The 14,128-nt window shown below is 41.4% G+C and overlaps 1 protein-coding gene across 5 annotated transcripts in view; it reads right to left on the minus strand.

Annotated features, from left to right (window-relative positions):
* LOC107090945 (serine/threonine-protein kinase BRSK2-like) overlaps positions 1-10,363 on the minus strand; it is a 149,457-nt gene extending 139,094 nt beyond the window's left edge. For all 5 annotated transcript variants that reach the window (XM_015384606.1, XM_015384601.1, XM_015384604.1 and 2 more), the window contains exon 1: positions 9,924-10,363. In XM_015384606.1, the coding sequence (XP_015240092.1) occupies positions 9,924-10,017 (94 nt within the window). In that variant the 5' untranslated portion in view covers positions 10,018-10,363. The remainder of the gene's footprint in view (positions 1-9,923) is intronic.
* Between the last annotated feature and the right edge of the window lie 3,765 nt (positions 10,364-14,128).

A 14,128-nucleotide genomic window follows, 5' to 3' on the forward strand; every position in this document is an offset into this window, starting at 1 on the left:
CATCCATCCATCCATCCATCCATCCATCCATCCATCCATCCATCCATCTATCCTCCACCTTTAATCCAAATCAGTTGCCAACAGAAATCCAGGCATTCCTCTCTCCAATAAAACTTTGGGCTTTTTCTTGGGATCCTGAGGTTCTCAGGGGTTTAATGTTCTGCCTACATGACGGATGATCTGGGATGGGTACCGGAGAGAAAAAAAGAATATCGATAAAATAGAAATCACATTGTACTGATATCAATAATCATCAACAAATTCAAAACATATATTTTAAGCGCAGCCATAGACATCTCATGCTGTCGTTAAGCGACCTTTTATTTAAAAAAATACAGAACACACAAACACTGATTAAAATTTTACTCTTTATCCAACCAACCAGCTCTTTTACCAAAACTGCAAGTTTTTTAAAAAGAAATAACAAATGCTCTCTGAACTCTTTGAAGGGCGCAGAGCTTAGTGAAGGAATGGTCCTGGGTCTGCGTTTGACTGTAATATTAATCTACATGGGTAAAATGCATAAGGAAGGAAAACTGTTATTATTATATTGAACTTTTTTATTGATTTTCTATATACGTCCATCAATATATATACATTGTCTTATTGTTCAGCCCTAGTACCGGATTCTGTACGTTTATTGGTATCAGCTGAAATTCATCGGTGCCTCCTTCATGTAAAATCAAACAGTAGCATGTCTTAGTACCTAAACACATCTCTATGACACAGAGGGAGTCGATTTTCCATGGTGGACCTGAACGCAGCCCTGCACAGACAATAAACTCGTTACCATAAACAAAGCTAGCACAGCGAACAGAAATCGTTTGGGAGAAGGGCTCCGCTTTCCAAACTCCAATGCAGGTCATACTTTCTGCAATATCTGTGAAGCCAAATACAATCCCAGAGGCAGAACTGGTGAAGCTGAAGACTCTAAAGGATAAAGCATTTGACCGCCTCAGGTCCACGGCTGCAACTCCTGCATCCGGCACCGTTAGCATCTATTAGCAGATCATCAGCTGCAGCTAGCAGCATGAGGCACCATCACCTACAGGTACCCACACTTATATGTAAGGCGACAGGATAAAGAAGTAGCAGAGTGCAAACTTCACCAAACACTGTCTGAAGCTCTATGCTTGATTCACTCCTGCCATGGCAACTTGACAGACAAATGTGGCTTTATAGGAAAACTAAGTTGATCGTGGGCCTGATTGAGCTTTAATGAAACGATGCACCGATGCTCCTCTGTAACTTCTGGCTTCATCTCTTATCCTGGATTTCTAAGCTCTGCTGTTGTGAAACATGCCTCATGTGAAAATGGACATTTTTTGTATAAAACGTCTTTGCCAAATTCATAATTAATTTGTATTATTTTTTGCGTTGCATCTCCACAGAGTAAACAGGTGTGTCTGAAAACAGTGACAAACTGCTAACCATCAGCAAACCTCAGCCAGGTTGTTTTCCAGGCTTGAGGTCAGTGGGAAAAAGAATAAAACCTTTGTGCCGAATTACTGATAAGTTCCTGGCATTGCAGATAAATTAAGAAAAGTTAATTAAAAATGAATTAGTTTCATTTATTTTTTCTCTCTGTAAACAAATGTTCTCAATTTCCAGCCTGATTTTGTTGGAGCTGTGAAAGATAAATTCACGGCATCAGCAACCCTAACCCTAGCCACCAGGCAGAATGACAGCCGCATAAACCAGCTTGACACAAGGTGTCTACAGGCCCGGGAACCAATGCGGACGGCGTCCTGATGTGTGTTAGTCTGAGAGCCAGAGACAAGCATGACTCCGGCTAATCGAATCACACGGACATCGTAAACAGCATTTATCCCGCCCCTCCTTTTCCCACGCTATCAAAGTTTCTGTTTCATCCGATCTGAAGGCTGCTCCTCACTTTTTCTTCTCTTGCATCATTAATTCAGTGAGTACTTCTGAAAGCAACGTTCCGTGATTTTTATCCTCCTAACTCCTGCTTGGCGACGGGGAAAACAAACATTAACTTCCAACAGAGAAAGAAGGAGATGAAGCCAGACGTTTGCCTCATTCTCTGCATGAATCCTTTCCTAACTTTCCACTGCTGTCACAGCTTTGGTTCTGCCTCTTCTTCTCAATGTGAAATACTCTAATGCCTTTTAGGATGGGGGTGAGGTCACTTCATGTGTCCGGTGAGATGAAGCTGTGGATAACGTGGAGGACAGAGCGGCTTTGGAAGATGAGAAACAGGCTGCAGCTTCATAATGATTCATTGAAGCGGCAGGCATTCAGAAACGGAGCCGGGCCGCGGCCTGACGAGCTCAGGAAGACCACTAGGAGGAAGAGGATGGAGGGGAGAGGCAGGGCAGGCTGGAGTACGTGAGCGATGTGAGGAAGAGGAAGCAGAGAGATGGAGCAGGAGCGATGGGGGAGTACTTTCTCAGTTGTTGTTTAATGGCTCGAGCAAAAGACCCACCTCCCCCCCTTCTGGGACTGGTGGATGATGAAGAGCGAGGATACCTCCAACCAGCTGGTTACTGTGGTAACCGAGACCCTCTGCATGGAGGGGGGAAAGGAAGAGGAACTGAAGGGATGACGTGGATAAAAAAGGAGAGATGGCAGAAGAGGAGGAGAAGGAGGATGTTAGACAGCAGTCATAATTTTAAATAACTCCCACAATTATCCACAGACTGAGAGCTTCCTCCAAACCCCACCAGCTTTACTCTCCGTCACCTGCCTTACAAACTCTCCTTTGTGAAATCTCCGTACCAAAAAAAGATGAAGGTGAGACACAAAGAGAGACAGAAGGACCAACAGATGAATGCTGGTCCTGGTCAACGCCATGATCCAACTCCGGACCAAGCACTGATGTAGCGCAGGGGAAAAGTCATGTTCATCAAACTAAAATGTTTGAGTGCAACCAATCGATAAATTGAAAAAATAATGGACGCGTAATCGATTTGCAACATAATCGTTAGTTGCAGCCCTAAATAAAACACATTGATAGAAATAGTTGTATTTCTAAGGATCCTTTGAAAATCATTAATCTGTCTATTATTTTTTGATTATCTGATTATTAATCTTTTAATAACCTGATAGCCAAAGGTTCCTTAAAGAAGATTTTTTTTACCAATTAAACCAGGTGGATCTAAAATTTTTCCACTTTGAATAGAAAAAGTTTTTTTTTTTTTTATCTTAAATGCAAAGTATTTATGTATTTGTTTTACAAATTGATATTATTACTGATCTAAGTGGGTCGTCTGTCAGCTATAGGCATGTTTTACAGTCTATACTCCAGTTAACATTTACTAGATTACTAAATTAGTAGTTATTAAAATCAATAACTATGATTAACATGACTTATTTTTTCAGCTCTAAAATCAAATCTATGATCTAAAATCTCTAAAATCAAAATCTATGCAGAAGATACAGCAAAAAAAAAAATGTAGATTGACTAATAAAAGAGAAATAAGGAACATTTACCACTGAGGTTTTGCTTGTTTATGCCCCAACAGGAAAAATCACTCTACAAACAAACAAATACTGTAGATAAAGTTCAGCTAATAATAGGTTAAAACTGAAATATTGAATATTCTGCCATTTAAACGTATTTTTGAGGATTTTCTGCAAATTTGTTTAAGACACGCCCTCTCCACTTTAAAAAGAAATGCACATGCACAACCCTGTACCCGCTCCAGAGAGGAAACGCCTGTTAAATGCGTGTGTGAGCAGACATGAGCTCATTTCTCCTCGTGCACACCCTGTTTAAGATATGCTGTTCTCTTAGCTCATACAAGCTTACTGTGTCCACATACAGCAGGGAATATATAGTGGACTTTATAGCAAACTCACTTAACTGACAGTTTGGACAGATGATCACTGCTTTTTGCTCCTGTTGGTCAAGTAACTCCTCCTCCACTGTGCGGTGCCATCTTTGTTATTAGTCGCCACTGTCAGGTAGCGACAGCCTATGGTGACAGCCGGCCGCTGTGACAGCAAATCCCATAATGCTCTGCACGGAGAGAGCTCTCTGTGCAAAGCATTATGGGATATATCTGCCTCTTCTGAGGCCTTTTTCTTCTCATCTTTGTAGACACTTTTTCTCTTAAGACCCTTAGCCATTTTGAAATAACCGCACAGAGAAAGGTGACCTTCAATGACTGTCTGTGGAGCGGTGAGAGATTCAATCATTGTTTTAAAGTCATCAATATTTGTTTAATCTTTTACTGTCACAGCAAACTGATATAAAACAGAGCTGCCTTTGATGCTTCGTAAACATTTAAACCATTTCTTCAGCGTCTCTGTCGTTAAACGGAGCATTTAAGCTGGGCTGAAGCAGAAGGCTTCTACGTTTGCATGGTTTTGTCCTCCTCTGAATGCAAATGAAGCGACGTAAATTTAATGGGAGCTGTTTTACATTTAATGCATCATAATGAAGCAAAGCCTGAAAGTCTAATAAAACACGGAGAACAACCCGAAGAAAACACCTCAGGATCTCTCTCTCTCTCACACACAGGCATGTAGACATGAATACATCAGCAGAGAGCCTCCCCACCTGCAACCTGCTGATAATGAAGCTGTATTTCAGCCACCTGAAGGCAGGCAGCCATCTGTGCTGGGGCTTTTCCTGCAGCCCCCTCCATCATCCCACACTCGCCTTCATTCCTGCTACAAGGGCCCAGGGGCCGCAGTCTTTAGGAAGGTCCCATCAGCAACATGACACTTTCATTAGAAGGCACGCTGGGACACGCAGACGTGTTCTGATGACAGGTTACTTATGAATAAACCTAAACATCTCTCCAGTGTTGTTATCCTGGATGGCATGAGACTCAGGCAGAAAAATCTGTGTGTTTACGGTTAAATGAGCAGATTCAGGTGACCCGGGACCAGGATGGCATCTAAAAAAGGTTTTCTTCTAAATAAAGAACTGAATCTCTCATATGAGACTTCAAAGAGCTATAATTAAATATTTGATAACTAGAAAGCAAGAATTTTTGGACTAAATTTAAGGATTAAGCATGTACTGTAACTACTAGAGTTATAGATATTCTGCATGTATTGTGCTGCAGCACCAGAGGAAAATAATAAATCACTGAGGGATTCAGAGGTGGTCAAAAAGCAGATCAGGGAGGCTGGGAAATGACTAGAAAGAGAGGAAAATACTGGCAGTCTGCGCTCTTACAGTGAAGACCAAAGAAAAAAAGGAACGGAGCCTCTCATTGGAGGAGAGCTGAAACCATGACAACCATCCAAACTGTCGGCCAGCATCTAGAGAATAAGCGCTGCATGGAGTCTGTAGTGTTTTTAAAAGCCTTCTTTACCATAACCCCCTCTGCAGACGGCGTCTCACACATGAACACAAACTAATTGTTTAGAGTCGGCGGAGGAGCCTCTCCCCACTCAGCAGGACAAACACCATGAAGCCATTGTTCCGGGCTCATCGCTGCGGGACGGAAAAATAACATGAATCAGACGGATTTTAAAAAAACTACGGTTGCTAAACAAGATTCAGCTGAAACAATCAGTTTACAGTCAGGATTTCTTTATTTTAGCTAAATGAGGATGAATAATAATAGAAATAAAAGATAAAAAAACATTTTTTTTTCTGCACACAGCGCACTAAACATTCAGAAAGAACACAGGATCCTTCAGAGATCTGGAGAAAGGCTGTAGATCACAGGCCTTCTACCAACAGAACCGATTATCTGCAGGTGCATCTAATGTTTGACATTCAGCTGGAGTTTTAATTATAATTTCATTTAGAATTAGAAGAGAACCATTTTTTTCACTGCAGCTTAAAGTTTTATTAAAAAGAAGTTCAAACACATATCGAGCCAGAGAAGGAGACATCTTTATTCCAGAAAAAGGTTCAGAATCATGGTTCTCAAGGTCATGAAACAGTTTTATTTATTATAAAAGCATTGTCTTTAATTTTTAAGTGCTTTCTACATAAAAACTGTTTCCATTTGCCAGCCACTAAAAGTATTAAAATACGGTGAAAAAAATCAGAACCATTCAGAAGTTTTCAATCCTTCTATCACATCCTAACAATGCAGAGAATCTCAAACATCTGAGCCAAGCAGCTAGCTAACAGAGGCCCGCAGTGTTTCCCACAAACAGTAGCACACAGCAAGAAGCCAGAGCGAGCCCGGCCTGCACTCATGTAGGAGGTTTAACCGTATCCGGAGTTCCCAGTCTGATAGCTCAGCACTACAGCTTTGGGTTCCCACGGAAACCGCCAGCGAGCTAACATCCTCCCTCTGTCTGCAGCACGAGCTGCTGCTGCTTCATCAACACAGACCAACATGTCTGCATGATTTCTAAGCTCCTGCTGCAGCATCGCACCTTCTGCAGATCCATAATCACACCATCATCCAGAGCCAGGAGGAAAACCGCAGCGTTAGAGGGAGAGAAGAAGATGCTGCAGTGCTGCATCTCATTCAGAGCAGAAAACAAAGCCAATTAAACTACTGGGAGATTCATTTAGTTTGGAGGAACTGAGCTAAAGCTGCAGGAAAATTACTTTTCTCCTTATTCGCTCCAACATGGAGCCGATGCAAGTCTGAGCTGACGTCACTTTCTGCTGAGACATGAGCTTCCAGAAGCGCGCTGGAGAGTCATGGGAAGATCAAACAGCCGCAAATCATCTTTAAAAATGAAGAATGAAAGCAGTGGTTAGACAACAGCTCCTCTTTCATTTTCTCTGCTTTGTATCATTTCAGGAACAGGATCTGGATGCATAAGGAACCTGTTCAGGAAGCTGCAGGAGCCTATAAAGCTGAGGAACTTCAATGTGACTCCAACCGGATCCATGTTTGAAAGGAACAGATCAGGAAGTTCAGTCAGTCTACACAGAGATGGTTTAAAAATAAATGAACTTTTAGTTGTGCTCAGTCGCCTCTCTGCCTAAGAACAAAGGAGTAAAAGAAAAACTGTGATTAATATGGCGGCAACGCAGCCTGTAAAGACCCAACTCAGAGTCTGCAGACAAACTAATTGGCTGGATATGAATTATTCACCCCGCAGAGGAAGGGAGCTGCGAATCACTTTTACCTGCTGGACCGGATTATTCTTGGCTGCGTGCGATCACAGATGGTGGAGCATCCAAAACAGGGAACCTGCACCGAACCAACTGAGCCGTAAACAGAGGAGCTGAGCTGCTGCTTCACTTCCAGAGATCCCAGGAAAGAAAGATCAGCCTTCTGCTTTCTTTTTTTGCCCTTCAGTGCACTTTTAGATTAGATAAATGTATATTTTGAATTCCTGATGATTTTATTGTCAGTTTAAATCTGTTAGGGGTTAGAGAACACACCACTAAATGCAAGAGCATCACAAACGAAGACGATGCAGAGCCGTGCTGGAGCTCTGATCAGTTCCAAGCTTTTATCATGTAAATTTAACCCCGTCTTCTAAAGCAAAGATGGTGTTAAAAAACAAAATTATAAGCCGCCTGAATGAGGTGTACGGGGGTTGGATGCACATGACTAAATTAGAGCATCCGGCAGGCTTGGTTTGTAAACAAACTCACATGCCTAGTTAGACTGAAAGGTTTCACCGAAGCACCTGAAACTGCTATGCTGGCATTACTTGATCTCATTCCTGTTTCTAACTCAGGTTGTTATAATATTCTGACCATACTGTTTATGTAAATCCAGACTGGAACTCCAAAAAAAGGTTGCATGTGAGGTTCCTCAAGGCTCCGTTGTTGAATCCCTTTAATTCAACATTTAAATTGCTTCTTATATACGGTAGACTGACTGAAATTTCATGTTTCAAACTACCTAAACATTCGCTCAGCGTCCTAAGAAATGTGAGACCATTCAAACAACAACAATGAGCTAAAATGCCTTGCCCATGGGCACATCAACACGTGAAAGCAGGAATCTGGAATGCAACCCACACTCATCCTGAGTCAGTCTACTGTAGAAAACATCTCCGCCTAAACCGGGCATAAACTGTCCAGGTTTTTGCCCTTTTTAGGTCGATTCTCCAGTCGTGTGTGATTTTTTTGGATCGTGTCGCGTTTTAGCCTAATCATGCGTCGTGTAGCATAAAGGGGGTAACGAGGGGAGATCAGCCTCTCAGCTCTACCTCCCCATCAGGGATCGTAGGTTCGGGAGAAAATCAAACATGTTTGAAATTCAGTCAGCCCTAGAGAGCAGATCCTGCACTGCGCATGTGCAAACAAGGGAGTTCTTCTTTTTCCAGATAGATGAGTCCAACTAGCGCAATCTCTCAGCGCTGAGTCCAATGTTTGCTTTCTGGACATACAGTGTCAGCAGCTACTTCCTGTGGTGGCCTAGTGGTTAGAGCATGCGCTTGGGTCTCGGAGGTTCTGAGTTTAAGTCCCACACACTCCCACGGACTGCCACTCTGGGTTCCTGAGAAAGACCCTTGACCCCACACTGCTACCCGGGGGCCACACAATGGCAGCCTGCTGCTCCCCAAGGAGATGGTTTAAATACAGAGAGTGAATTTCAGTCCTCTGTACTTGTGACAGCGTAATGCCAATAAAAGTTGAAGAAGAGAAGACGGTAGATTGCAATAGAGCGGAGGTCTTCAACAGGGGGTCTGTGACCCCTAGGGGGTCCACGGAGGTACTGGATGGGGGTCGCAAAAGTTTTGGCTGATTCGATTTTTTTTTTTTTATATTCCCCCCTGCAATTTTTTCCACTAACTGAAAGTCTTTAATTCCACATTAACATGAATCCAACAGACTGCAGTAAACAGATAAATGGAGGCAGAAGATGTCTTTCAGTCATCAATGCTCACATTCAGAGACACACAGGAGCTCTTTCAATCTGGGCACCGTTTCATTCACAACACCTGTCCAATCAACCAGGAAGCAGAAATACTTTAATAATCCCAGGGAGGGATTACTTTAGTTACATTACTCCATCTGTAATAGAGTGACTATAGGAGCAGTTTGATAGAACACTATTTCACACCATATACATAATTAGGGGGTCCATCTCGCCATCAGTTTGGGGGTCCTTGGCCTGGAAAACGTTGAAGACCCCTGCATTAGAGCATCAGGCCATCCAGTGGAAGAACATACAGTACATCATGAGCTGTGAACTTTTTAAAACCTGCAGTTTCGTCGTACAGTTTGATTTGTCTGGCTTAAAGGTGTATGTTTGTGTGTCACTTGTTCAGTTTTTTACATAATATAAAGTAGTCGATGGCTCATTATTTTTTTTTTGTGCTAAAACAATTACAATCACCTTTTTTTTCAATAAATCCACCATAACAAAGAACATTATGCAGTTTAGACCACTGAAAAATCCAAAAGATCTTGATTTCTAGCTCATAATCTAATAATATTTTCTCAGGTCTCCATAGACACATTTGGACTGGTCTTATCAGTCCAAACAAGCATCAGAAGCTCTTCACTGCATCTTTTAAGTTGAATGTCCCTCAGCTGTACAGGACCTGATTCATCCACTTCTTACTTTAATTAAACATTTCAGCCACTGCGATAAAAGGATCCAGAGTTGCTGAGCAAAGAAGTTCTGCAATCATCACCAGACTTCTCCTCTCCTACACAGGCTGGACCTGAATGAGGACATGAACATGCAACTTGCTGTTCCAGTCACCCCACCGAGCTGGACTGTGCTGCATTGGAGCCAAAGCTGCAGCATCACCCTGAATGTGCAGGTTTGGACGGTGCAGCATCACTGCTCTGCCTCTTGTGCAGAGGCCCCAGTGACAGATGGAGGAAATTCAGAGACAGACAAACCTCAGAAGGGCCCATTATCACCCAGCTCTGTCTGCCTGACAACAAGCATTAAAGGCACATCATCACCATCATCATGATGAGCGCAGCTCCACTCTCTGCAGCCTCTACCCGCATTTAGGAGGCTGTTCTCCACCTGCCGCCTCCATCAGCATCAAACTGTGGCCGGTTAAAGAGCAGCGTGAGGTGCGGTGATGAGGCGGTTTGCACTAACCTGTCTGTCCTTTCCCCAGCGTCTTCTCCAGCCGGTACGGTCCCACATAGTTGGCGTAATGCCCACTGTTGGCGTCCTTGCCCGAAGATGACATGTTTTCAAATCTGCGTGGGCGTGAAATGACTCAATTCTCTCGCGGGACGCCTCTCTGCAGCGACAGCTCCGCGGCGCGGCTGGAGTTCGCCTCCCTCCCGTCCGTCCGTCCGTCCGTCCGTGTGTCTGCGGGAGGGTCGCTGGGATCTTCGGTATCGCTGACGCGCGCGCGTGCGCCTGTTTATCTCTGTGCGTGTGACCGTGGTGTTGTGCGCGTGCTGCCGGTCCTCCGGGGGTCTGGTCCTCAGTGCGGCTCAGGCTGCGGGTGTCATGGTGCTCAGCCCGAGGAGCGGTGCGCTGCGGCCCCGTTGGGTGTGATCTGATGATGGGACAGCATCTACTGCTGCCGCCGGTCCAGCTGCCTCCAAAAGCTGCAGATCACTAATTAGGGGGACTTCCGGGAAACCTTTCAGAATAAAACCACCACACTTTCTCTTTTTATGTAGACTGAAAAAACCGCGTATATAAACACGCTGAAGACTTAATAATTTCTACATTTTAGACATTTATTGCGAATAAAAACGAAACTTGTCAACAAGCATACATCTTTCACAAATTAACCAATGAACACTGAAAAACACAACATATATTAAAAAGCTTTGTATGATCAAGATATAAATATATATAGGCCAGGTCTTTTATAAATCTTCTATAACAAAAAACAATAGCTGATCTTTATTTCAATTTTTGAGTATTGACCTGTTATTTATGTCATATTTTCACAATAAATATTCAGGGTTACTGTTTAACATTAAGTTAATCGATTTATTATCAGTTAAACTGTAAAGTGCCTTGGAATGACATGTGTTGTGAATTTGGCGCTATATAAATAAACTGAATTGAATTGAATTAAAAATGCTCATTTAATACGAAGTTAAATAAAATCATGTTTTGAATCTAGAAACCATCCCTCAAATCAGTTTCTAATAGCAAATATCTTAAAATCAATTTACTGATGCATTTAACTGTTTAAAAATCATGAAGGAAACTTTTTGGTCTCTTAAGAAAAACATTGCACATTTTCTTCTTTGGAATTTAACAGATTCCACAAGTTTGCTTTGAACCATTAACTTTGAAACATTAATTAGAAACTCAATTATTTCAGTTTGTTCCAAAATACTTTATTAACAGTTGGGGAAAGAGAAAATCTAAATTGTATTTGTATATAAGTCAAAGCAAATACTACAAAAAAAAAAAAAATAAAACAAAAAAAACTTTAAGAACATGTATTTCATTAATCATAGATAAACTGAATTTAACTCAATGTCCCAACAGCGGTGCTAAATGATTAAATTAAAAATAGTTACTTTAATGGACATAGTCCAATCATCTCCAAGTTTGTTTGTTTTTTTAATAGAAACATGAAGCATAACATAAAGCACTGTCCTGGCTAAGTGTTTCAGTTTTGTGAATTGTTTTTGTTTTGTTTGTTTGTTTGTAGTTAGTTTTGTAGATAACCAAAGACATTAGTTTTATTTTGAAAATCCGCCAAATTGATTTCCGTCCCCAATGCAGGTTGACACAGCAGCTTTAATTAGCCAACGCGCATGCGCACTTCCCGGCGTTATCTCCAATCTTTTCTGATTGAATTCAGGTCGAGATGACAGCGGGAGATGAAAGGATGCCGCTCTTTTCACGAAACTCTTTAAATAGCTGAAATAAGAAGGAAACTAAAGGCGGAGATGAAAATGTGATGAGAAATGACACTATCATAGCATTTCTACAGCAATTTCTTACTGTAATCTATTAATCCAACTTTAAATGGTTCTATAAAGGAGGCAAACCTTTTTTTCTCCACCGTGGGAGGTGTAGGTGTGCGTGGAGTGGGGGAATCACACGCTGGGACACTTTCAGTTGATTAAACCAGCAGTAGGTGACAACCACCATCTATCAGCCTCATCACTCCTTCACAACAAAAGCCTCCTGACCCAGCAAGCTCAGAGGCAGATGGCCTTCCCCATCCTCCCCCCTTTCCCTCCCGCTCCTCCCTCTGCCTCCCCCGACACGCACACACCACCCAACCCGGGTCTGTAACAAAGGGAGGAGGGAGTCACTGTGGGGAAGCTTTCCCTCAGATTACTTGGTGTTAATTAATGGAAGACTCACCCTCAGCCCCTTCCTCCATCAGCTGCACTGGAGGGGGCTCAGACCCCCGTCCACAGATTAATCATGCATCCTGTGGTAGGCTGATGCCACTGAGCGTGTTCAGATCTGCACCATCTGATCTCCTGGTGGCTGTGTCACTGTCAGACAGCTGCAGGCAGCTCCATGACTGTAAATCCACATCATCCTAATGACCTCGACGTGAAATAATCTGCAATCATGAGCCAGGCCTCAAAGGAGCAAACAGACAGGTTTCCTTTAATGGAGGAGAGGAGGAACTCTCCTCAGTAAAAGCTTTCATGATGGAACCTTAATTATCCATAATTAGCCTTAATCATCTTCGAATCATTATAGTTGTTTTTTTATCACATCAGATTATTAATGACTTGATATTAGCTAACTTATAAACAGTTTTAGAGCCGTATGTTAAAAGGACATTGCTGAAGTTAGAGACTATTGCTGCAAATATAAGAATATAGATTATAAGCAGCATGGTGGCTCGGATCAAAGCACTGTTGCTTTGCAGCAAGATGGTTCTGGGTGTAAAACCCACCTTTGGGTCTTTTAGTATTGAATATGTCTGTACAATCTAGAAATAAGTAAAAATGTCTTAAATTAAGTGTATTTACCCTTAATTTGAGTAGATAAATAAGATGATCTGCCAATGGAATGAGTATTCTTACTCTTAAAATAAGATATTTAGATAAAAAGCACTTAAAATAAGAAAATGCAATCGTCTTGTTCCATTGGCAAAATGTGTCTTTTACCGCCTCAATTCAAGAATAAATGCACTTATTTTAAGAAAAAATTACTTATCTAGATTTAGATTTTTTCCAGTGTATGCTTTAACTAACTTTCCTCTGTAAAGATGATGAGAGGATATGTGCTGTGACTGTTATCTAAATAAATAATTAGTTCTCCTCATGCATGTTTGAGTTTTCCTTTGGTAGAAAAACTAGCCACTCTCATTCGCCCTGTGGCTACCTTTCCTGCAACCATCTACAGATGAGCTCATATAGAATATAAATATAGATCAAGATTCACCCTCAACTCGCAGTCACTCTAACATAATGTCTCTACAAGCTTTTAAATCTGAGCCATTAAGGAAATCCACGTGGTGGATTTATCCAAGGAACCTTGGAGTCGTTTAAACAGGCAAAACGATGTTTGCAGATCAGCAGAGTCTGAATGCACAACACAGAAATATAACTTTTTATTGCAAACAAGTCTTCCTTTACAGTTCTGATATTCCACACAGCAATTCAACAGACGCAGCAGGTCTATTTCATTAGTTTTGATGATTTTTGGTTCTTCTAACCTTTATTTGATGTGTTGGTTTATTTTCAGGTTCACACTAACTAAACAAATCCTAAGAAATAAACCTAAATCTCATAGTTCGTTATTCAATATGCAACCCTTCAAATAGAACATAAGAATAAGGAGTTCATGAAAAGTATAATCAAAGATAGCTTCTTATCAGTGGTTCCCTCATTTTTCTGAACCCCCCAATAAACCCTCCGAATAACCTTTTCAACTGTTGAACAAAGAAAAGCTGACTGCAGTAAAATGCAATATTGCAATAAGATAAACTTCACTAAAAAAATTAATGCAACCGTTTGTTGCATTTACTTAATTATATTTAGTTACTTTAACACAATTATGTTCATGTTAGCAGGTTAGTAACTAAAGTAACTAAATATGATTAAGTATATACCAAAAGCGGTTTCATTATTTTGTGTTTGATCTTCTTTATATCAAAAACTACCACATTTAAAATGTTATTATTCCAATGTTTACTTTTTACTTTGTAACCGAATTCATCATTGCTATAAATGCTAAGAAAAAAGCTCCTCTCAAAATAGGTAATTTATTCAGTTAATTTCTCTTAAGGCCCCCTGCAATTACACTAGACGCTCCCTAGGAGGCGCGTCCCCACTATGGGAGGCAATTCTTTGTTTTATTAAGGAACTAATACAATTATGGATGCCCTTTAAATATTTATCAGTTTT

The sequence above is a fragment of the Cyprinodon variegatus genome, unplaced genomic scaffold, assembly GCF_000732505.1.
Source record: "Cyprinodon variegatus isolate N-32 unplaced genomic scaffold, C_variegatus-1.0 Scaffold317, whole genome shotgun sequence".
NCBI lineage: Eukaryota > Metazoa > Chordata > Actinopteri > Cyprinodontiformes > Cyprinodontidae > Cyprinodon > Cyprinodon variegatus.